Here is a 26568-nt window from a genome sequence, read left to right on the forward strand (position 1 = left end):
ATGTCAGATAACACTTAAGCAAAACATGTTCAGATCAAAGTGTCTGAATAATTTCTGGTTCCATTTTTTTTTTTTTTTTTTAATCAATTTTACTGGTAGTCCACTGTATGATGAATGTTTGGGTATGTCACAGTTTATTTTATTTTGCTATCCTTACATAAATGAACTATAGTGTCCTGCACACACTAGTAAAAATATATCAAAAATATCTGAATAATTTTTGGTAATATATATATATATATTTTTTTTTTTTTACTCATGGGTGCCGGACAATACAGTTGTAAGAAAAAGTATGTGAACCCCTTGCAGAATCCGTGAAAATGTGAACAATTTTAACAAAATAAGAGAGATCATACAAAATGCATGTTATTTTTTTTAGTACTGTCCTGAGTAAGAAAATTTACATAAAAGATGTTTACATAGAGTCCACAAGAAAAAAAATTCAAAAGTATGGGAACCATTGATTCTTAATACTGTGTGTGGTTACCTGGATGATCAATGACTGTTTTTTTTTTGTTTTGTGATGGTCTTGATTATTTTGAGTCTCTTGATTATTTTGAACAGTTAAACTGACCAACGTTCTTCAGAAAAATCCTCCAGGTGCTGCAGATTCTTCAGTTTTTAAGCATTTTTTTAAAATATTTGAACCCTTTCCAGCAGTGACTCTGTGATTTTGAGATCCGTCTTTTCACACTGAGGACAACTGAGGGACTCAAACACAACTATTGAAAAAGGTTCAAACATTCACTGATGCTCCAGAAGAAAACACGATGCATTAAGAGTCAGGGTATGAAAACTTTTGAACATGATGAACATGTCCAATTTTTTCCTATTTTACTGAAATATCATTGCTTTTCATTTAGTACTGCCCTCCAGAAGAAACTTGCATGTTTCCTGGAAGAAAAAATAAGTACAATTTATCTTGATATTCAAATTCAAAAGTTTTCATCCCCAAACTCTTTTGTTAGAATGATCTCATATTGTTAGAATGATGTAGTGTTCTTTATAGCAGTTCACTTCTTTACATTACACTACATTCTACCATTACAAAATAATGATCCAATATTTAAATCCCAGCCCAAATAATATCCCATCCCAAATAAACTACATGACACATTTTGCTATACATTTTTTCTTTTTTTACAGGAATATTTAATTTACATTTGAGTTTCATTCAATGAGACTGCTGTAAAATTATATATTATATAAGAAGACCTACAAAGAGGGTGCAAAGTCCACAGTGGCCTTCATATGTATATGTACATACACACACACACATATATATATATATAAAATGAACACAACTTTCAAGCACAATTGATTGACAGATAAACTCCTATTTCTGAGTTGAGGATATTTTTTAGCAAACAGTTTGCTTAGTGTATTCAGCTTCACAGCATTAAAGAGGACACATTTTATCATTCAAATGAATTGTGTATATGCATTTTAAACACATTATGATCTTCGTCCATGCAATAAATGCATATCCCTGAATGAGTGCGGTTTCATAGCGCATTTAATACCACTGCTGTGCTCAGGTAATGTTAATGGTATGAGCATTTCAGGGGTGGTCATATTTACACTTTAAAAACAGTCAGAGCTAGAAATGTATCTTCATATCTACAGGTAAAGCTTCATATTAGGGCTGCACGATATATCGCATGAGATTGTCACGCGCATTTCATCAATAAAGCCGTTTCCCTGATTACCGCTAAATCGCCATCACCTGCTTTCAAATGGAGCGGCATTTAATACACATAGCCGTAGATCACTGAAAAGCCACGCAATATCGCGTTCATATCGCAGATGAATCGCCTTCGATAATGAACGCGATATTGCGTGGCTTTTCAGTGATCTACGGCTCTGTCTATTAAATGCCACTCCATTTGAAAGCAGGTGATGGAGATTTAGCGGTAATCAGGGAAACGGCTTTACTGGCGAAATGCGCGTGAAAATCTCATGCGATATATCGTGCAGCCCTACTTCATATTACGGTTAGACTACTTTCTTTGACCCCTCCTTCTTTAGGGTGGTCAGAACCCCCCCGTAATTTGTACAAAGTAATCCCACAATAAAGTTGGGGGATACACTGTTTGACTGTTGGGATGCTGTAGGCCAGTTCGGTTTACACAGAAGCCTCCAATTTTCACTTTTCTTTCTGTAAAACAATCTCCTCAAAAGCTTGAGATTCATTTTCTTCTTTTCTGCACTGGTTTTCAGTTTCAAACTCTCTCACATAGCCTAACCTTCCCAGTGTTCGTGTAATTGTAGATACATGAACTTTGACTTTAGCTAAGGCAAGAGAAGCCTGCAGTTCTTTGACCGTTATATCGGGTTTCTTTGTGATTTCCTTGATGATTTTACGTTCTGCTCTTGCAGAGATTTTAGTTGGTCGACCACTCCTGGGAAGATTCATCACTGTTCCAAGAGTTTTCCATTTGCGGATTATGGATCTGACTGTGGACCGGGAAATTCCCATCATCTTTGAAATAGATCTATAGCCCTTCCCAGACTTATGGTGAAAAATTATCTTTTCTTTGATATCTTCAGCAAGTTCACTCCGTGGCATTATGTACTTGCTGAACCTTTATGATGGCAACTTTATGCCTGAGGATCCAACTTAACGGATAAGGATCAAAATCCAATTTATTCTGAGCAGTTCTTGCTGTCTTCAGATGGCTGTCCACTTTAACAAAGTATCTGTGAAAAAGCAAATAAATCAGGTTTCAAATCACTTTATTTTTAAAACATATGTAGCTTTTTAAACCGTATTGTGTATAGACAACTGCTTCTAGCAGTTAACCAACTCTGGTGACAGCAACATCACTCTAATTTTTGCAAGGCAATTTATTTATTACATTTCATGACCACAACTGAACTAAATCTTTCACTGCATGGAAACTTCCATTATTTTCTTTAAGATAAAACACTGTAATTTTACATTTATTGCCTGCAATTCATTAGGGGAAACATTTAAATGTATTCAAAACAAAATACGGAATTGAATCATTGTTAATTGAACCGAGCATCAAACTGAATCACTTGCAAAAAAAACGCTTTGATTCGAAACCCTATGTTCGAAACCCAGTCGAATCCAATCGACTCCCGGTCGAATCAAACCAAAGATTCACAGCCAATCGTGTTCATTTCAAGACTAATTTTAATACAGTATTTGTTTCAACATATTACCAATGCAAGCTAAAAGCTAGTTAGGCTGCTAAACAGACGCTCAGGAGAAATATTAAGACATATTAATGGCAAATAAACGAGTAGCACTGTAGAATAACCAAACATTTGTTATTCACCTGTTACGACGACTTTGAGTTTGAGCAACTAACGGCTAACTACTGAAGAAGCACAAAAACATTTGAATTCTCGGTAAATATCTCACTCTTAATTAACTATATGTCATGCCTAAACGAAGCGGCTGATAACTATATAAAGATATTTAATCTTAACTGCCAGGTCCATCTGTAATGAATCGAGGTCTCTGCTGTTTCTTTAGCAGAGATTGTATTACAGGGAGATGAAAGGGTCTGTATCTCTTACCATTGGAGAAAGCGTAACGGCAAACTTCATCACGTGCTCACCTCTCAGCCTATCGTGTAATGGCAGTGACATCAGTGCCCGCCGTTCAAGACTCCTTCCCTGCATACAGCGGTACGGTCAGAGCCGGTTCGAGCCTTTTAGCATTAGCAGTTACGCTTTTTTGGCTAAATGTTGCAGCCTTGCCTTCCAGTGGCTTTGCTTTAGCTGACTGGAGAAGATGATTGGGGATTCCGCAGAGCAACTGAAGCGTTTTACGCCACAGCGACCCCTAGTGCTCGAGTCCTCAGGCGCCCATATTAGTACAAGATTTATCTTTTTCTAATTTACATTTTTACTTATTTTCCTCATATACATCTAAGTACAATCTGAATGTACAACTAGCTATAATTATTTACCTTTTATTACTTTAGATATTGTTTATTATTTTTTACCAAATATGACAAAATGTTGTGTATATGATGTATTAAGCATTTTTATTGAAACAACAGTAGGGGAATACAAAGATATTTGAATATATGAAACAATTAAATCTAAATTCTGTATCTTATAGCACAAATCAGTCATGTTTCTATTACATTAAATATCCTTTTCAACAGCTTAGATGTCTTAACAGCATTTCAATTGTTCTGTATTGATGTTAGTCATAAAAAATCTTCAAATCAGTGGAAAATAAGTCTACCATTTGGCACAGTCGATTTACATTTTGCTTTATGTATATGATATTTCCCCAATAGAATAAGAAGTTGTATTGAGCAATTTATACAACAGAAAATATGTTATCATCATGGCTAATAAGTAAAGATATTTTATCTTGACATCTGTCTCTGTGAGGACTCTATGCTGCTTCTCCAAAGCGTTTTATGCCACAGCGACCCCTAGTGCTCGAAGCGTTAATTTTAATAGACTTTTATCTTTTTTTTCCGTAAAATTATATTTTTTATTACTTATTTAATCTCCACGTACGTTCAAGTACAATCTGAATGTACAACTAGCTATAATTTAGTAACCTTTATTACCTTAGATCTTGTTTATTACTTAACCAAATGTGGCAAAATGTTCAGCAATATATACAATGGGAAATATGTTATCAATGAGCAACCTGCAAACATTTCTCAGAAACACTGGGCTTCCCCCTGTGTTCTTTCAACGATTCACTTCAAAGTGGCAATATTTTGTTCTAAATGGATTAGAAAAGATGGCATTTTTACAGTGTTTCTGTAAGCGAAGCAATTTAAAGACATTTTGAAGAAAACAATATTAATCTTGCACGGTTTAATTAACAGTAAGCAGCCTATTGTTAACCACTGTACTCACATGAACTGAGTTAAATATGTTTTTAGTACATTAATGGATCTTGAGAGACGAAGTGACATTGCTGGCTATGGAGGCCTCACAGAGCCATCGGATTTCAACAAAAATATCTTAATTTGTTTTCCGAAGATGAACGAAGGTCTTACGAGTGTGGAACGGCATGAGAGTGAGTACTAAATGACAGAATTTTCATTTTTGGGTGAACTAACCCTTTAAATCAATCTCAGGAGAGATCAAAATATATTCAGCCATTGAGTCAGGGTACTGGTGGGGGACTTTTTTTGTGGTGCAAGGAGGAAAAACCTCCAATACACCTTAGTCAGGTAGGTTAGACGCCATGTTGAATTTAACGTGGATGAAAATGAAGCTTTGTGGGATAGACTTAGTCTTTAGAAATGGCACGCCCTCTATAAAGGTCCTAGATCATGTCATTTTCACAACTTCTTTATGGTGCTTTTGTCTACTGAAAGTAAAGAAAAAATAAATATGGCTCTACCCTGAATAGATCTATTGAACACCAGAAAGACAGAAGAGCTGGTGATGAATTTCTGGCCTTAAAGACCATTTCTGAATGCATTTCCCCCTTGTGTAATTGATAGAAGTACTATATGCATTAATATCCATTATATTTACATTTCCACTTCCTCTCCATTTAAACTTTTCTACAGATGATCCAATATTTCAGAAGTCATAACCCATGACAAACATTTTATATGCATGTTGTTTATTATTATGTTCATGATAGTAATATTTATGAGGATTTCTCTTATTTTGCTATAAGGCCTCAAACAATAAGATGAAGAAAAAAATATGATTGTACAAATATTGTATTGCACAGAAGCATTTCAATGAGTGAAAAATTACATATATTATATATAAAAATATATATTAATGCCTGACACAGCAATAAGTAAACAAATATGATGCAAAGAAGTAAATACAAGTGCGAAATAAAGAAAGCCTAGAATAGGAAAAAGACGGTTGGCAACATGCTTTTACTGTAGATTGTTGCAGGCAGCCTGTTTAAGACACAACGGGACCTTTATCAAACATAAACTTCCACTTCTGCCACTTCTGTCTTTACAAGATTTTCCTCAAAAACTTGAGAGTCTTCCTGTATCTTCTTCTCAAACAAGAGTTGAGCATTTATTTTCTCTTTCTTCTGAAGTGGTTTTTGCCTTGATACTCTCTCACGATGCCTGATTCTGTCCAGTCTCCTTCGGATTGTTGAATCATGAACTTTGACTTTAGCTAAAGCAAGAGAAGCCTGCAGCTCTTTAGATGTGATTGCAGGGTTTTTGGCGACTTCCTGGATGATTTTACGTTGTGTCCGCGGAGAGATTTTAGTCGGTCGACCACTCCTTGGAAGATTCATCACTGTTCCATGCGTTTTCCATTTGCGGATTATGGATCTAATTGTAGATCTGTGCATTCCCATAATCTTTGAAATGGATTTGTATCCCTTACCTGCCTTATAATGAAAAATGACCTTTTCTTTGAACTCTTCAGGAAGTTCATTTGATCGTGGCATTATGCATTGGCTGAATCTTTGGGCTGATCTTAATCAAAATCAGGTTGCTTCTCAGCAATGCTTCCCGTCAGGAAAGCTGACAGGATGGTTCAGGATTACTGCAGCGTCCAACCACAGGATATCTGTGAGTGAGCAAATACCAAATTAAGTTTTAAACCTTCTGGTTCTCACAGCAATAAAGGACCTACTCACAAGATGGAGTGGTGTCACACTGTCAGGATCAGTCCAGCTTACAAGAGATTCAGTTGAAGAGGACACCAACTTTTAATGCTCCCTTGCTCACAAACACAGCTGAGATCTTTGTTACAGTATATGCTGTGTATAAACTCCTCTTTCAGTCTCTGTTAGTGGGATGAAGCTCCTACAACGGTCATGCATTATCTTAGATTATGGGTATTATACTGAAAACAGATTGTTAACGTCAAACCGCTTTTGCCTGGTCAACTTTAACCTTATTAGATAAAGGCTAGACTCTCTGACCTAATAGCCCACATTCCTTAGGGTGGGATATTTGTAGCATATTCACAGCAAACTAAAATAAAATTGTCTGAAAGCTTCAATTTACACTAAACCAAAACGGTGGAAAATGGCAACACAAGATTTTCTCATGTTTCCAGAGTGTTCAAAACAAAGAAAAAAAGGTTATTTAAGGTAAAGGTGTGTCACACTTCTCTACTTTTGCATTAAATCAATACATTAAAACGACTTATTAAAACAACTGCAGTGCTGGCTAGCTTCAGGTCCAAGGTAACGTGACGGTTGGAGAGAAGATTTGGGGAATATTAATGCAAAGAAAACGAGTGACATACAACAACATATATTATTCAAACTCTCTATCGTGGCGAAGCTTTTGTCTAAACGGCCACTTGTTTGGACAAAACCTTCCTACTAGGCATATATTATCCCTAAAGCCGAGCGGCTGACACGTATTTAATCTTACCCGTTTCTAATGTTGAGCTGTAAGAGGCTGAGGTCTGTGCTGTCTCTGTAGCTGGAGATTCCTTACGTAGAGCGAGTGAAACGTCATAATCGACTGCTCAGAAATACAGCGACCTCTAGTGTATCTAGAGAGATACTGCGACCTCCAGTCCTCCTTTCGTGTTCTCAGCCTTTTTGACTCCAGGGCCCTCCTTGCCCTCCTTTGACGACTACAGCCTTATTCGAAAGCCTCATGACTTGATAAAGATATAGGATAAATAAATAAATAAAAAAATATTTTAACTGGATTTCTTCCAGATAAACTAAATAAACGAATGGCATAAATTACTAGAAAAATGTGTATTCATTATATATATATATATATATATATATATATATATATATATATATATATATATATATATATATATAAAGCAAAGTAAATAATATATATATATATATATATATATATATATATATATATATATATATATATATATATATATATATATATATATATATATATTTTATGAATAACAATATGAGTATTTCTCTTAAAAAAACATGTTTTTCTGTCAATTGTTGCAGGCCTGTTTGTTTCACACCGGACATGATGGGACTCTTATCAAACAAAAACTTCCACTTCTGGCACTTAGCTAAGGTAAGAGAAGCCTTCAGTTCTTCGGACGTTATTTTGGGTTTTCTTGTGACTTGCTGGATGAGCTGGATATGTTACGGTCGACCCACAAACATATCAGTGTCCGTTGGCCACTCCTGGGAAGATTCATTACTGTTCCAAAAGCTTTTAATTTGGAAATGATGGCTCTGTGGATCGTGCAGTGCCATAGTTTTAGAAACAGCTTTGTAACCCTTACCAGACTTATGGAAAAATCTTTTCTTTGCTATCTTCTGGAATGTCCTTTGATCTTGACATTATGCTTAGCTCAAACTTTGTGCTGATTATAATGGTTGTGGATTTTGAGCAGTGCTTGCTGTCCTCACACTGTAGTTCCAACCACTTTAACAAAGTATATCTGAAAGTAAAAAAAAATGAAAGAAAAAAATGCATTGTTACATTTGATCGCTTACCTATTCTTAATATTATGCTAGTGTCACTATTAAGTGACATTAAAATTATTGGCAACACTTTATTTTGATGGTCCCTTTTGAACATTCTTTATAAGTAACTTTGCAACTACAGTATATACCAACTAACTCTTATTAGAGTATTAGTAGAGTATCTGCTTAATATCTGCTAACACTTTATTGTGATGCTACTTCAACAGACTTTTACTGACTATAAGTAACTTTGCAAGTGCATGTCAACTCATTCTAACCCTAGCCCTACCAGTCTTATACTCTACTACCTTATTATCATCATCATCATCATCATCATCATCATCATCAATAATTCCTATTTTTGTGGAAACCGTGATATATTTATTTAGGATTGATGAATTAAAAAGTTCAAAAGAACAGCATTTGTTTGATTTATTTGTTTATGTAACATTATAAATGTATTCAGCATCACTTACAATGTCTTTTGATCAGTTGAATTAGTTCTTGCTGAATAAGTAGGCTACTAAATAACTTAATCTTTTGAACAGTACTGTAAAATACCCTCTAAATGAAGTCCATCTCAAAGCCCTAATATAGAAAATAATCGGTCTCATCTTGAAATATAAAGCACGTCTATATACGCATTTTTTTATAGCAGCAGCACGTAGCCTAGCAAGCGGCTGTTAACTTCTATCTCAAAGATAACTGACACCAAAGAAAACGTATGGATTAATCTTACCAGGCAGGGTCCGTTTCTGCATCCAGTCTGTTTGGGCATTTGACTAAACTTAAAGGGATAGTTCACCCAAAAATGAAAATTTGATGTTTATCTGCTTACCCCCAGTGCATCCAAGATGTAGGTGACTTTTTTTCTTCAGTCGAACGCAAATTATGATTTTTAACTGCAACCACTGCCGTCTGTCAGTCAAATAATAGCAGTAGATGGGAACTTCAACTATAACAGTAAATAAAACTTGCTTAGACAAATCAAAATTAAAACCTGCGGCTCGTGACGACACATTGATGTCCTAAGACACGTAACGATCGGTTTGTGCGAGAAACCGTACATTATTTATATAATTTTTACCTCTAATACACCACTATGTCCAACTTCGTTTAGCTTCCTGTTAGTGCGGTCAAAAAACGCGTTCTGAAGACGGAAGTGATGTCTCACCCATATACTTCAATGAGCGCGAGACATCACTTCCGTTGTCAGAGCGCGATCAGACATCACTAGCCGGAAGCTGAACGAAGTTGGACATAGTGGTGTATTAGAGGTAAAACATTATATTAATACTGTTCGGTTTCTCGCACAAACCGATCGTTTCGTGTCTTAGGACATCAATGTGTCGTCACGAGCCGCAGGGTTTAATTTGGATTTGTCTATGGAAGTTTTTTCGACTCTTATTGTTCAAGTTCCCAATCACTGCTATTATTTGACTGACAGACGGCAACGGTTGCAGTAAAAAATCATAATTTGCGTTCGACTGAAGAAAAAAAGTCATCTACATCTTGGATGCCCTGGGGGTAAGCAGATAAACATCAAATTTTCATTTTTGAGTGAACTATCCCTTTAATCATAACGTGTCAACATAAGAGACCCCTAGTTTCAGAATCTGTCTTTACTTTCATAGAGGAGTATGTCTTCTTCGTGTTTCACAATATTCATATTAGAAAACAGCAGTGGAATTATGCAAATATAGTGATTTCTGATACTTGATAGAGACTGAAAGACAACACATAAATAAACCCCTAGTCAGTTCATATAATTTGACTTAACATCTTTAGTGCCATCTAATGTGAATGTAGCTGATGCTGAAAAAATACACAGCATACATTTGTTAGGTACTTCTTTTTATTCCCTTCCCATAAGAATAGCCACATTGATGAGGAATTCTCTTATTTTGCAATCAGGCCTCACACAATAATGAGATGGATGAAAAGAGGTCAGTACAAATATCTTACGCTAAACAGCCAGTCGAGAACCGAGTTGCTCTAAATATAAAAAGTATTTTACTATTCATTCCTGACTCATCAACATCATAACAAAAGGTAAAAAAATGCCCCCAGGAGTAAATACAATTGTGATATTGCACAATAGTTTAAAGTACAGTATGTACAGTTTCACATACAGTGGTCATGCTGCCGTTAAAACAAGTTGAATGCACAAGCAAAATGCAATCATAATATGAGATACAGATGAGTAAATATATTATATTGTTTATACTTTCACTTGTATATTTACTCATAAACAATAAAATGTCAAAGCCTTCTTGAATTGTTGTGGTCAAAAAAAATCTATATTTACATTTAATAAAAAGGCCTATACATGTGCCACATGAGAGGCAGCAGAACTGAGCTGAATAATAATAAAACATCCTTATTATTATTTTTTTTTTTTACAAGAGACCTCCCATCATGAAAAGAGAAAAAATCACTCTCACAAAACAAACTCAAAATGTCTAAAGAATAATACTGTAAAAGGTAAATGAAAAGGGGTCATATTACGACAATTAAAATTATCAAAGCATTCTTTCTTCACTACAAGGAACATTCAAGTATTTTTTTTCCCTTCACAGATCTTCAGAACATTTTGAACATTCAGGCTTTCCCTAATACAGATGAGACAGAAAGAAAGGCTAGGTAATCTACAAAATATCCTCATAAAAATATATTCATATATTTCATTTATTGTGAATGTTAACTGACTAACCTTACAATTATACAAAACAATGTTTAAATTTTCAATGTAAATGAGGGGTGAAGAATTTGATATTAGATTATAAAAGTGTGAAACATCAAGACTCTTACATTCTCATGAATCTGCAATCCCTCATTATCCTTTCCAAAAGGTCAACTTGAATATCAATATTTGACTAAATTAACTTGTGGTTATAGTCTGAGATGTGATTGTGAACACAGAGACCCTTCCAAACACATATTACACACAAAACCTTCCAAAAATAATATCACTGTAATATTATAATCTGAATTATAAGAAAACAACGATCAAATTTAGTTTGGAAGAATTATAATGAATTATTCAGATCAGAGATTGAAGTGCTCAGAATTATACCAATTCATTGCAGATGCGTCATAATGCTAAACATGGATATTTATCACAAATAAATGCATATAAATCTGAGGGTGAGCAACATCGGTTTTCTAAAATCAATCTGTGAACCAGTCTGTGAGAGAATGGATAATCTGTAGCCCATGTAAATGAACTTTTTATTTGATATTTTATTTAAAAAGTAAATAATAATTTACAAAAAAAACAACAAAAACAATGAAAATGCTTTTGACAACATATCAGCTGTAATTTGACAAAATGCACAGTGCAATAATTTCTTAAATGTTGTAGAATATACGCAAAATAAAATGTTCCATTCAGAACATTAGCATTCCGAACACTTTTAAGGGACCGTTTACACTAGCGCTTTTTTGTTTTAAAACGCATAACTTTTGCTACGGTTACGCCTGTTGTTTACACTACTCCGCCGTTTTCGACCCTCAAAAATGGAGGCTTTCAAAAAAAACAAACAAACAAAAAAAAAACTCCAGAGCTCGTTTTAGTTTGCAAACGTCAGGGCTGCGTTTCAGTGTAAACAGACCAAAACTGATGAGACTTTTGAAAACGATGGCGTGGCTGCCCACGTTCGCTCTGTGTATCCTTGACGACCGTGTTAACGCTAACATGGAAACTGAACTGCAATCTTTGCTAGCTTTGTCATAATTTTTAGCAGCAATTGTGTAGTTAAACTCTGCATTTTTGCACAAGAGGCAACTGTTTACACTTGTACACACATGCCCAGAATTTTCGGTCATGTAGCGTGGACGGAGATCGGTTCTGAAACGCAGTGGAAATATCAGTGTAGACGAGGATCGTTTTCATTGTAAAACGCCATTTTAAAATGAAAATGCACTAGTCTAAACAGTGCCTAAACTCATGAACATTGTGTCTACTTTCCGCTCAGACAAATATATCAGTACAGCTGTTTGATCTGTTAGGATCCTCCTTTACCGATTTAACCAGATGAAGTAACTTCTACATTGACAGCTGGCTGAATCCTCAAGGCACCTTGAATTAAGTCATTCCATTGGGTGTCAGTGGTTCCACCTTCTTCATCTAGAATGACAAATGCTGATGGTATAAGTTTGGGTGTTAATCTGCCAGATAGATGTCACTGTGCCAGTGCTTTACTACAGCCTGCAAAAACGAATCACAGACAATATGATCTCTCAAAATAACATCTTTATGCCATGATACATGCCTTCAGCAAAACAAATGCTTAAGACTGAGAGGTGTTTGGCAAGGAACAATAAACTGAAGGCTTCCACAGGAAATAAATGAGAATAGCTGTGCAGAAGGCTACAAATAGACAGTGTCGGTTTGACATAATTCTTGGTGCATGCCTTGATTTTCTTCCCCTCAATGAAATACTGATGATATACAATCTAATGTCATCTTAAAATTAAATCTCTGTCGTTTGTGCAGTGAATTAAATAAAATATTCATATAGAGCATTTAACATTTACAGTCTTTCTAAAACATTTTCCACACAAGGACGTTTTGTAAGATTAAGCAAAAGAACACACAAAAAAAAAAGAAGAATGGATTTTGGCAAATAATTGTTTCTGTAAAAAAAGAACACATGGTGAAATGATTTATTAAGATGTGATCCAGAGATTACACACTTAAAAGACTTTTGCCAAAACACAATAGAAAGAGACAAGCCAGTCACTATGTACAGGACAGTTTCTCAAACTGGTGATGAGTTTGATCCCAAAACATTAGTTCTGATACTGAAAAAAAGATTCTGAAAGAGTCTGTACACCCCTATTAGATGAACCATTCCTTCTTGCTTTCATCGATGGTCTCTGTGAAATTGGGCTCGGTGCTGATGATGGCCGCGTCAGCGGACTCGGACGACTCTCCCCCCTTGGCCTCGTTGGTGTGGTAGGTGCCTTTATGGCGGAACATGTACCGGATCAGAAACACCAAAGTGCACAGAATAGTGAAGATCACCACTGCAATGATACCTGCAAAGAGAATACATTCATAGTTAATGCATTAAAGTACAGATAACTTCAAAGAAGCGATTGTTCATCTGAATTAGATGTGAGTGTCCATCTTACCTCCTATTATAGCTGAATTCCTATTAACTCCATCTGGTATCACTCTTTCCTCATTGAAGGGGAAATCAGCACCTACAGGAGATCATAATGACATACTGATGTCAACATACTGATGTCACAATATTTTTTTAATTATCGGCATCTGTCCATAATGTATATTTAATTGTCCATGCTCATTTTCCTGATTTTTACATTTAGGTTATAAATATGAAAAATTGATAGTGTTAAAGCTAATCTTTAAAGGTGCCCTAGAATGCTTTTTCACAAGATGTAATATAAGTCTAAGGTGTCCCCTGAATGTGTCTGTGAAGTTTCAGCTCAAAATACCCCATAGATTTTTTTTATCCATTTTTTTAACTGGCTATTTTGGGGCATCATTAAATATGCGCCGATTCCGCACTTGGCCCCTTTAAATTCTTGTGCTCCCCGCCCCGAGCTCGCGACTGCCTTAAACAGCATAAACAAAGTTCACACAGCTAATATAACCCTCAAAATGGATCTTTACAAAGTGTTTGTCATGCAACATGTCTAATCGCGTAAGTATAGTATTTATTTGGATGTTTAAATTTGATTCTGAATGAGTTTGAGGCTGTGCTCCGTGGCTAAAGCTAACATTACACACTATTGGAGAGATTTATAAAAAATGAAGTTGTGTTTATGAATTTTACAGACTGCAAGTGTTTAAAAATGAAAATAACAATGGCTCTTGTCTCCGTGAATACAGTAAGAAACGATGGTAACTTTAACTACATTTAACAGTACATTAGCAACATGCTAACGAAACATTTAGAAAGACAATTTACAAATATCACTAAAAATATCATGTTATCATGGATCATGTCAGTTATTATTGCTCCATCTGTCATTTTTCGCTATTGTTCTTGCTTGCTTACCTAGTCTGTTGATTCAGCTGTGCACATCCAGACATTCTGCTCTTATCTAATGCCTTGAACATGAGCTGGCATATGCAAATATTGGGGTCATACATATTAATGATCCCGACTGTTACGTAACAGTCGGTGTTATGTTGAGATTCGCCTGTTTTTCGGAGGTCTTTTAAACAAATGAGATTTACTCAAGAAGGAGGAAACAATGGTGTTTGAGACTCACTGTATGTCATTTCCATGTACTGAACTCTTGTTATTCAACTATGCCAAGATAAATTCAATTTTCCGTTCTACGGCACCTTTAAAGAACCCCTTAATGCCAAAAAAGTTCTATATAAGGAGAAATGTCTTAAATGATTGCATAATACCTTCATGTTTAATGGTTCTAGTGATAAAGTTTACAAGCTGTTTAATTCATAACATTTAATAAAAGTTAAAAATGAATTAAGACAAATTAATTAAAACTAAATTCAGAAAATTATCCCATGATGGGAACCCCTAAAAGGTTCTATATATGAAGCACCTAAAAGAACCTTATCTTCAAAGAGTGAGACCGAAAATGAGTAAATGTGAAAACACTGAACAGTCTGACTTGTCCAATTCTGAGAACAGAACAAATATTTTCCTCTGCCAAAATGCATTACATTTACAACTGGATTAATTTTTAAGGAGCTGCTACTACAGAATTCTTTCAACATGTTTGTCAGATACACATATAATGGTTTAAACTGATGCACTAATGGACTTATAGCTGAGTGAAGCATATTGGTCTTTACAGAAGCCATTTTGTCCATTGACCTTTTTACAGAATGGCAGTGAACAGTAATTGAAAGCCTGTTTATTTAAGCCGAATCTAAAATGTGCTACTGCTGTATTGAACTTTTGTTCAGTATTTGTGTTTCATGTTTAAATCAAACTGAAAGCAATACAGTAACAGTGGCAGTTAGGAGGCACATGTAGATGGTTTTCTAAGATGTTGAAAGTGGACAGATCTTATCGATGAGGTCAATGCTTCAATCAATAAACTAGAATTGGAAATGAAACGCCAGATTTCTGTGTATTTTCAAGACTTTAAAGTGCCTCTATTATGCTATTTTAATGGTTCCTAATTTTGTTTTGGAGGTCTCCTACAATAGTTTTACATGCATTCAAGGTCAAAAACACTTGAATTTTCTCATCATATACATTGTGACATCCCCTCTTTTCTCACAGTGTCTGAAACAGTTTAATAAAGGATTCAGTCTCTCTAAACCCTTCCTTTTGGAGAGCCTGCTCTGCTCTGATTGGCCAGATGGCCCAGTTTGTTGTGATTGGTGTACCGTTTACATCGCATGTTGGAAATGAAAATCCCATTACTATATCTGAATTTCAGCGTGAGATGCTTCCTCAGCACTCGTATACACAGTGATACGAACAGTAACAATGGTGTCGGTTTTACCTTATCATATTAAGCATCAGTCCTCAAGTGGATTTGCTTTTGCAGTGCAGAAAACAGCATCTTTTTGACATGTCAACAACACGAACAAACTCTTCCAGTCTCAACAACGTTTGAGGGGGGTCAAAGTAGACAATATTTACGGGCAGCCAGTGAAGACCATAGGCTGGCATTATGCAAATTTGTTACAAATCTACATAGGTTGGTGCAGGGAGTAAGACTGGAATTACAGACGACTTTCTTTTGGGAAACGATCTCTGCAGACCTTATACATTCACAAAGAGCTATATTACACACTAAATGAAAGGTAATATCCAAAAAAAGCATAATAGGGGGTCTTTAAGGCCTCTTTGGTTATTATTTGGGTTGTGTAAATGTGTTCACCTGCATCTAGGTGCCATGGGTCGGTTGCAGCAGACATGGGTGGGATAGTGAGGGGTGATGCTCCGCAGTTGGATTCCACCAGTTTACCCTGATGTGAGACGGGTGCAGAACCACGGGACCTCAGTGCGGCTTTCAGAGGGGCAATGCTGTTGAACTGCACTCTGGACAGGCAACCCACAAACCCGGGTGTGTTGTATTTTTCAATAAGCACTGGATCGATATAACCAGTTTCTGCAGGAAGAAGAGATACAGATAGGCATCTAAAGTTAGACTAAGAGCAAATCGGCATCTAAATGTTCAAAATGTCTGACAGCCTGAAATACAAGATAACTGCAGAAAACTGATCCAAGCCTTGTCCCAGGAAATGTATTACATTTCATTGCAATAAAAGGATAAGATCAATGCCTGTTCATGTATAATGTACAAGAGATCTGCATTACAATGGCATCCTAAAATATAACCTTGAGGGGGCAACTGTATCTGAACTATATCATTTCTACTTGCATTACAAATATCTTGGGGGAAAAAGCACTCTCTTCATGTATACTATTCCCATTTAATGGGATTTTACACATTTAAAATGCAAACAATGTTTATGTGTCACTGTACTGCATATTCAAATGAATAGTTTACTTAAAATAAAAATGGTTATTTAGTCACTGTCATTTGTTTCAAACATTGGTTTCGATTGAAATTGTTTACAAAAATCATTCGATTTCTTCATGATTCAGCTCGCTTAAGGGGAAAATGATCAGTGGTTAACAACCTAAATTTTGGTTTGATCCAATGTTGTTATTGTTAACTTAAACTACTAAAAATTGTATTTCCTAAAGCTGGAAGAAAAACAATGTCATGTCTCAAATTTGGATGTTTATGTTTTATATTGATTTGCTTTATTTCTAGTTTCCTGTTTAGTTTTGTAGTCCATTTGTAGTTCTTTTGCTTCCCCTTGTTACTCCATCATCATCTGCACCTGTGTCTTGTTATCCCTGTGTACATAAGCCCATCGCTGCATCTGAAATCAAATACTTCCCTACTAAATAGTATGCGAAAAACAGTACGCCACGTAGTATGTCTGAATACATAGTATTCGAAAAAGCAGTAGCTGAAAAGTACCTACTACTTCTGAAGTGTGCATTTGATGGACACTTCATTATCACATGAAGCCACAGAAACGGATGCAATATTTCACATTACAGTGACAACACTGTGGATATAATATGTCCGAATTTCATTCAAACTACACATATTTGTACTATATAGAACATACTTTTTAACGGTCATGAAGTAAGTTTCAAACAAAACAGTATGCGATTTTGGACGCAGCGCTGGTGTTTGTTGTGTTAGTTTTCAGTTGTTTTTCATTCTCATGTTTTTCTTGCATTCTGTTTTTTTGTCTTCTTGTTCTCCTATGTTTTGTGTTCCTTGGTTCCTGCTTTATTTCATTATTAAACATGCCTGCCTTCCTTGCCTCTTGTGTTACAGGTTGGTTCCTCACACATCACATGACTTCAGAGGGCTTGGAATATAAGTCTTATGCACCAATTTCATGATATTTTAATTGCCCTTTTTGATTAGAGCAACCAGTACATTCTTCAAAATATCTTCATTTATGCTCCAAAGAAGAAAAAATGAAAAAACAAAGACAGAATTTCCTTTTTTTGGGTGAAGTACCCCTTTAAAATTATGTTTTATTAACAAAATTCGGGAGGAGCAAGTTCAGATAATTTACATAATTAGCACAGGTGGAGAGCATTCAGTTAATCAACTCAACCAATGTCAAAAGGTATAAATTCAGCAGACTTCTGTTCATCTGAGAGTTTATCAGCATCCCTCCTCCACCCCATCTCCTCACTTATAGTTCTATCTATTTTTACCACACCGGAGGGAGTACTCTGAGTTCGGACCAAAATTCTGAGCTTGGAGCCCTCTCCCCGGACAGCACGCCAAATACGCATAACTTTACTCTATTTAATTATATGGATATGTGAACTCGTGAAATCTTGATTGCTGCTCAACTGTCAAAATCAATCTTTACACTTTACAAGTAATCCTGACTCGTGACATAAGATTAAAACCCAGTGCTCAGGCATTTTTTAATAAAACACTTTATATTACAGTTCTACTCTGTTCTCCCCCCCCCCTTCTTTTTTTGTCTTCAGGCACAGTCAGATATCCTGGTACCTTCAAAGTGCTGCCGAACACCCTGCACCAAACACAGACATACAGGCAAAAAAGAGTCAGTCTAACTGCTGCACATTACAGACTAAACCTCTTCAAAGCATCTGCGGTGTGCAGCTAAATTCAGCTTTCTCTCACCACAGCCAGAGGTAAAGTACACACACTCTCTACATAAAAAAAACACACAAAGAGAACAATGGATAAAAAACAAAGCAAGCTTTCTATGTTGTGCATCAAGAACACCTTTTAGGGATGATGATTTTTTGATTCAGAGTATCACAGTAAAACAGTTTTTACAGCTTTGGCAGTATTGGTATGCGTATCAAAAGCATATCAGTGGTTCAAGTTTGTGCGCCATTCAGAATTATAGTGAGGATACATTTTTAAGTTGCCGTGAAACCGAATTTTTATTTATTTATTTATTTTTTACAGAATGTTGAATTCTTATTATAAATGATTTATCTGTGCACATCATGATTTGTGTGGGACTAAAGCTCCTCTGCAACTGACTGCAAAGATATTCGTCCATAATATAGTTCGCAACTTCCTACGATTCAATCAATTCCCGAAAGTGATATCAAATCCCCATACCAGTCTCACCAATCTCTTTCCAGAAGCCGTTTTATTTATATATAGGATGAATTCAGGTTTATTGGGACACTTATTCCAATTTCATCTCAATGGCAAAAAGTGTCCCAATCACCCTAAATACACCCTACATCACAATAGGGGGAAAAAAGACTATCACAACTTCCATTTCATGCCAACTTTAAATCGCAATTAAATTTCTGAAACTTAAGATGCACAACGAAGTGTAATTTGTATTACTTTTTTTTTCTTTTTCTCAGAAATTCATTATTGACGCATACAAAGACATTGATTATTATATTTATATCATCAATGTTCAGTCAAAGTTCAAAATGCCTCCTTCAAAAAAATATCTAAGAAGTTCTATGTTCATTTGCTATACTAATGAAAGTCAACAAACATTAGCTAAAAAAATCCATAAAAAATAAGCCACAAATACCAAAATATTTCACATGCTAGGTCTGAAAGGGCCAAAATAGGATTTTTCCCCCAATGCAGCAAAAAAAAAGGGCCTCCTCATACAACTAAAGTCAATCTTTCAGCTCAGTAGAAACAAGGAAATGTGATGAAATCTCAGGTTCATGCAGGCACATGCCAGACAGAACATTTGTTAATTTTCCGCAAGGCGTCTATGAATACCAATACACAAAATATGATCGGCTTGAGTTTCAGTGATCTGTTTTTCAATGTGAAGCAACTGGGCTAATTAGAAACAATAGACCTGTAGACAGGCCCGGATTAAGAACACATTGGGCCCTGGGGCTATAGCAACACCAAGGGCCCCCTTTCATATGATTGCCATGCCACAGTGTCTTGTACCACAAGATTTTTTTTTTTTTTTTTATTGTCATTATTTTTATATTTTTACAAAGTTCATTTTATCAAATCATTTTATATAAGCACAAGCACACTAAATATTCCATGCTATTTAACATATTTTAAAATATATTTAACATATAAAATATTTAACATATTTTAAAATTGTATTGCATATATTGCTGACACAATAATTCTTTCCTCTTATTAACACAAAATAAACTATTTTGAAGAAGGTGGGTAACCAAACAGTTGATGGTCCCCAGTGATTTCCACATTATATATATTTTTTTCCTACTATGGAAATTAATGGGGACCAGCAACTGTTTGGTTACCCACATTCTTCAAAATATTTTATTTTGTGTTCAACAGAAGAAAGAAACTCATTCAGGTTTAAAACAGCTTGAAAGTGAGTATGTGATGACAGGATTTTAATTTTTGGGGTGAACTATCCCTTTAAGGACAACGGTCCGCATGCTAACTATTAGGACGCTGTCACTTTAAGACCTGCATGCGTCCCATTTTCTCAACTGACTTCAGACATAACCAACTGTGTTTATGTAAACCTTTTGTGTATTTGACAGTATTGTGGCGCAATCAGACGCGAAAGATGAAGTCCAGTAGTCAGGTGCTGTTTGACAGGCTTAAGTGTGTGTGCACGCTTCGGGTGTATGGGGTCAGAAAAAGCGCAGCGCACGAATGACATGTTTAACTGGCAGGGCTTTAAAGCACATGCAAATAAAGAACTTTTGTGATTGCGAATAAGTGCAGTGTCCCGTGAGTAACTCTACCGCTGTGTTAACGTGTGATGTGAATGTGTCGAGGTCGAGTTGTACGGATGGAGGCACCAGAACTGCAACTGATAGAATGTGCTTCAAAGGCAGATAGTGGAGACAAGTCACACGACATTGGTGTTCGTCAAAAAAACTGTAGGAATGTTAATTCTGGATTTTTACACGGGTGATGATGATGAGAGAAAAACACTGACATTCTGAATTCAAACGGCAATAAAATCAATCGACTCGTCCCTGCAAATGTTGAAAACACCTTACGTTTTCATGAGAAACAATTACCATCCATCCGAATAGGGCTTAACTCGTTATAAGAATAATAACTTGATGCAGCTGCTATCTCACCTTCTTCAACGTGTAAAGCATGATCGGCGACGGTGTCGGTGGGTGAAGATAATTGTAAGCTGCCGCTGCACGCGGAGTCTTCCACTGGTACGGATGTTTTATGTGAACCGAAGAAATTAGTTTTGGTATTTTTGCTATAAGATTAGCATCCCTTTTCTCGCTTTCAAGCTTATTTGTCCGTTTTTGCGCACCACTATCACTTTTTTTAATCATTTTTTGAACACCAGCGAGGCTGAAAAAGCAAAAAAGGCCAATTTTCTAGTCTACATGCCATAGCGTAACGCAAAGAGGCGTTTCCCGATGTCATGGCACGAATTGTAAAGTGATTTTGATTGGACGATGATTTATCAGTCAGGCACATTTTCCAATAATTTTTTCTTGTTATTTTATTAGACACAAATCAACCACCTATGACTTGTCAATCTCATTTCCTCCAGCCAATCACGGGCCCCCTCTACCCGCGGGCCCTGGGGCTTCAGCCCCACCTAGCCCTTATGTTAATCCGGCCCTGCCTGTAGAGACACTACATCTCTGATGTGAATTATCTCACTAAATTCAGTCTGCCGTTGCCTTAAATGACCAGAATATGAAATGAGAGAGAGTAATTTCATCACTAGTGTATATATAAATCTAAGCATGGCATATTAAACGATTATAATTCTTGTCACATTCAGGTAAAAAATCTACCTTAAAGTATTTTGTGATTTAAAAGAACATGGTTTCTGCAGAAAACACATAAAACCTTTGACTATTCAGGTTCATGTTTGTTGTATGAAATATAACACGTTCTGCTGTATATTGGCTCCACAGAGGCGTGAAACGTGGCTGGAATATTTATGAGAATTGACTGATTGTTGCTGCTGCAAATTCAGGTGGAAAGCTCTTGAGATTTCCCCCTCGCTCATGATGCTCTGATTATTAGGGACACGCTGCAGTATTTGCACTTACATTACCCCTTGTTTTGTGCAAACTGGACTTTCAATGCAAGGTTTTAACCCCATTGATGAATGTTTTTTACTGCAAGCAGATAGCTCGAATCAGCCACAGTTCTGCATTAACAGGGAGGAGGGAGCACTGCAGATTCTTTGTTTCTCAATGCTACAAACTTTACTCCCCAGTCATAGTTATAGGAACAAACAAACACTGTTTTTTTTTAAATTAGACTAAAATTTCATCGTGTCCTGCCTCTTTAAACACCCAAATCCTGTTGTTTATCTTCCTGTGATTGACTGATCAATAAAATCAGACGATTACAGCAGGTTGACTGCTTCCTGTTGATCTTAGAGTGCGCATGGTGCTTTTAGTGTAGTGCAGAGAAAAAAGATTCAGGCTAATTAGATTCAAGGTCAAGATCTGTCTGATATGAAGGTGTGACCTGCTGGTGTTGGTGCTTCCCCCTCCCACCTAGCTTTGTACTAAAGCAACACCATGGCGTTAAAGGGATAGTTCACCCAAAAATGAAAATTCTGTCGTCATTTACTCCCCAGTTGTTTTAAACCTGTATGAATTTCTTTGTTCTGCTGTACACAAAGGAATGATATTTGGAAGAATGTTTGTAACCACGCAGATCTCGCCCCCCATTGACTGCCATAGGGGGTGAGATCTGTTGGGTTACAAACATTCTTCCAAATATCATTCCTTTGTGTACAGCAGAACAAAATAATGTATACAGGCTTGCAACTACTTGAGGGGGAGTAAATGACGATAGAATTTTAATTTTTGGGTGAACTATCCCTAAGTATGTTTGTGTTCAGTGAACAGTAACTTATGGCTGGGAAACAAAGGCATCCACAGCTAAAAAACAAAAAAAGTACTTTAAATTTGAATTATAATTATAATATATAAGCACTAACTGATGCTGCAATGCACCCACACCTGTAGCCACCTGCTGTAAATGCGTGTTCCTGTTTTATAACCCAGTTCAGTGTAGAAAACATACACGAGATAGGCTTGATACATATTTGATCATATTGTAAAGCAACAGATACTGTATTCCACACGCCACATTCCTTATTGCAGTCAACACAATACAGTACATCACTTTAAAACACCATTTCATGGTGAGAAGTGATATGTAGAATTAAGCAGTGCAAGTAAAACTGTTATTTGAATAGCCGTAAAATTATTTTAACAGCCCTTTTTGTCTATGAGCTGCTGTGAACCATGATGAATTATTTATGAGACATTAAAGTAAACACTGCTACCCTGGTAGGGACCATTATTGCGGGGGAGAGACGGGGAAAGAGGGTGCAAACGAGGGATTGAAGACTGTCTTTTGATAGATGGGTTGGAAGATAGGAGAAAGGGTGGGATGAAAGTGTTTCCATGGTAACAAATGGAAGCTGATGTAGCAGGAGTGTGTGAGAGAGGGAGGTGGGAGGTGCTGGACCCAAAGAAAAAGTGATAATGCGAATTATAATGACACACTGTCAACACATCATGATGGCCGAACATTTCATTTCACCTGTTTTTATTTCTCGTACAAATGTTATTTGCTCTATATAGTCTTGCTGTGCTGTGAAGAATGAGTGGGATGAATGGGAGGGACCAATCTTCAGATCTTGCTCCATGCACCATGTGCTAACAGATTTAGACAGAACAACACCTGTCAGCCGTCATGTGACAACAGGATCAGAGAGCAACCTCTGAAATACACGCAGCAAAGGCACGTTCCTCAGGAAACACACAGCTTTGTTCACTAAAGGAATTATGCAAACCATGTAAAAATGCAAAAGTGCCCACAACAATTATTGCTAAACACAATTTGCACAAAGCCATTCCCCCAGTATGCAGCAGACTACTGCAATCTGGCGTACTTTACTAGGACTGTACAGCATCGTTCCACCCACTGCAGCCCGGGTACCTAAACTGGCACTTAAAAATGCAAAACTGGCACTTTTAGCAGGGAAAATGAATGTAAGGTTAATTGTATCAAGGTGCAATCCATTATTTAAATAGAAAGGAAATGTGTTCGAGCAGCTGTTTTATTTATATATTTATATATATGTATATGTATAACCCTGGACCACAAAACCTGGAAGAGTCATTTTTTTGAAATTGAGATTTGAAAGATGAATAAATAAGCTTTCACTGATGTATGGTTTGTTAGGCACAATATTTGGCCGAAATACAACTATTTGAAAATTTGGAATCCGACGGTGCAATAAAATCGCCTTTAAATTTGTCCAAATGAAGTCCTTAGCAACACATATTACTTATAAATTTATGGTAGGAAATTTACAAAATATTTTCATGGAACATGATCTTTACTTAATATCAAAATGATTTTTGGCATAAAAGAAAAATTTATAATTTTAAGCTACACAATGTATTGTTGGCTATTGCTACAAATATCAAATATACCTGTGCGACTTATGACTGGTTTTGTGGTCCAGGGTCACATATTTTATATATATATATATACACAACTAAACACTAACAGCACAGCATTATTTTATCCTTTTATATAAACAACCTTTTTTTAAATTGGATTGCATGCAAGAATGCAGGTTTTTGTGCTGAAATACCTACTACGCAGAAAAATAACACACATTTTGTGAATTCACCCCTCTGTGTTTCTACTTGTACTTCAATCAGCCACCCTTGGAAAGGGCAAACACCACCTTACACTACCTGCACCACACACACATTCCAGCAATGCAGAGAATCTGCCCAGCAAATCATTAAATCAAACAATCCTATAATACACTATTACAATATTAAGTACAGAAATACATGAAAGACTACTGTGAGTGATCACTGGACGATATAAACACACGTAACACACAAACACATCCTTCACCCTGGAAAACTAACACAGTCCACCTCCTCATTCAGAGCCCTCAATGCTGCAGTACAAAAAACAAACATTACCTGCCAGATCAGTGTTTGCTATCAAGTGTTTCTCACTTCTTCCAAAATGCCAGCCTTCTTCTCTCTCAGTGTATGTTTCTCTCCACGCTGCGGATGCCCTGCCTGTCTGTGTGTGTGTGTATATACGTCTGCAGCTGGGGCTGGGTGATCACAGACTGCAGCCCCTCTCCTGTTCCGCACTCATTGACATCCAGCTTCAACAACACCTGGAAACTGGATTCCACTATGGTCTGGATCTGGAGTCCACCTCCACTGTGATGCAGCCCCGCTGGACGATGACTGCGCCCAGAGCTGTGTAATGTTCACAGAACGGCCAATGACATCATCCATCTGTTCAACAAGGCTTTGACGAAGACCAGGCAGACTACATCAAGATGTCACGCAAGTCTGTTCAGTGTAATGTAACATGATTTTGTTTTCATTACACTGAGATGACATAATGCTTTCTAGTCCAAACTAGAGACATTTGTGTGGGAAAAATTAGTGTAAGAAAACACTCTTGCTCTATTGGCTCTGTCTGTCAAACGTACTTTTAATTATTATTTTAAAAAAAAAATCATCTAAATACATTCAACATGTAGATGTTTGTGAATATAAAAGGTCTGCAAAGTTTTAAAGGTCAAAGTTCACGACAAATAAAGTTATTGTCTCCTAAAAGAAAGCGATTCTGAACTGCTCAAATGAGTTGTCAGCAAATTCAGTCTCACTTTTTGTTACATACAATGTAACAAAATTGCATAATGCCAGTCTATGGTCTTCACTGGCTGCCCACGAATGATGTCTTTTTTGACCAGCCCTCAAACACTATAGTTGCAGCCAGTGTTGCCAAGTCCAAGGGCTACTTTAACACTGTTGCCGCGGGTTGTTTTTCATATCAGCCCCAAATAACATGATATTTAGCTCATGAAATTAGATTTTTACAGGGGATCCCACCAAAAACATGGATTGTAGCCCCCTGAAATGTGATTGGGCTAGTTTTGAGAAGAAATTGGGCTGGTTTTGTTGTGAAAACCTTGCAACCCTGGTTGTAGCTGAGACTGAATAAGGGTGGTTCATGCTGAAGACGTTGTTTTCAGTGCTGCAAATCCACTTTAGCCACTTTTCCACCGTCGGGCTGAATGATTCTCATTGCATAACCGTTCCATTCTGTGCCGATCCGAGCCAGCTGGTATGGTTACGGTTTCATTTTCCACTCTGGGGCTGATAACGGCCACTCTTTTGAATGTAATGAAAAAGCATCAGTCGTTGCCTTGGTAACACAACAGTTTACTGATGATATGAGATGTAAATAATGACCACGTTATGGAGAATGATCAGATGTTTCTTTCAATCTTATTATTAATTTGTGTTTACGTTGCTTAGATACAGAGAAACTGGTAGCCAGGCAACAAACAAGTGACCAATCCTGAGTGACGATGTCACTTCATGGATTCTACCAGCATGAATTAGCACAGTTAGACAACCGTGCCTGAGAATTCCAGGCCGAGAACGCCGGGCCGTACCAGGCTCAAGTGGAAACACAACTGGAACTGTTCCTTACTATTCTAATAACCGTTCAGCCTGAAAAGTGGCTTTTGCATGCACTTCAAAATGATGAGAAATCACGCTGGAATTGATACAGAAAATGCAACGCCATCATTCGTTTCAATGTGTATCAAGTGCAGAGGAAGCCTTAAGAGCTGAAATTCAGATATGGTAATAGAGTACCTCAGGGGTGATTAGCATTTCAGGACTTCCGGTTCCATCTGCCCAAAGTCGATA

At 36.6% G+C, this 26568-nt stretch overlaps 1 protein-coding gene across 1 annotated transcript in view; it reads right to left on the reverse strand.

Annotated features, from left to right (window-relative positions):
• Positions 1-13039: 13039 nt before the first annotated feature.
• Positions 13040-26568, reverse strand: part of cntnap2a (contactin associated protein 2a) — a 301573-nt gene continuing 288044 nt past the window's right edge. The window contains exons 23-25 of the mRNA XM_067378732.1: positions 16214-16444; positions 13508-13579; positions 13040-13411 (exon numbers count right to left, since the gene is read on the reverse strand). Coding sequence (XP_067234833.1) covers positions 13212-13411; positions 13508-13579; positions 16214-16444 — 503 coding nt within the window. The 3' untranslated portion in view covers positions 13040-13211. The remainder of the gene's footprint in view (positions 13412-13507; positions 13580-16213; positions 16445-26568) is intronic.

The sequence above is a fragment of the Chanodichthys erythropterus genome, chromosome 23, assembly GCF_024489055.1.
Source record: "Chanodichthys erythropterus isolate Z2021 chromosome 23, ASM2448905v1, whole genome shotgun sequence".
Taxonomy (NCBI): Eukaryota; Metazoa; Chordata; class Actinopteri; order Cypriniformes; family Xenocyprididae; genus Chanodichthys; species Chanodichthys erythropterus.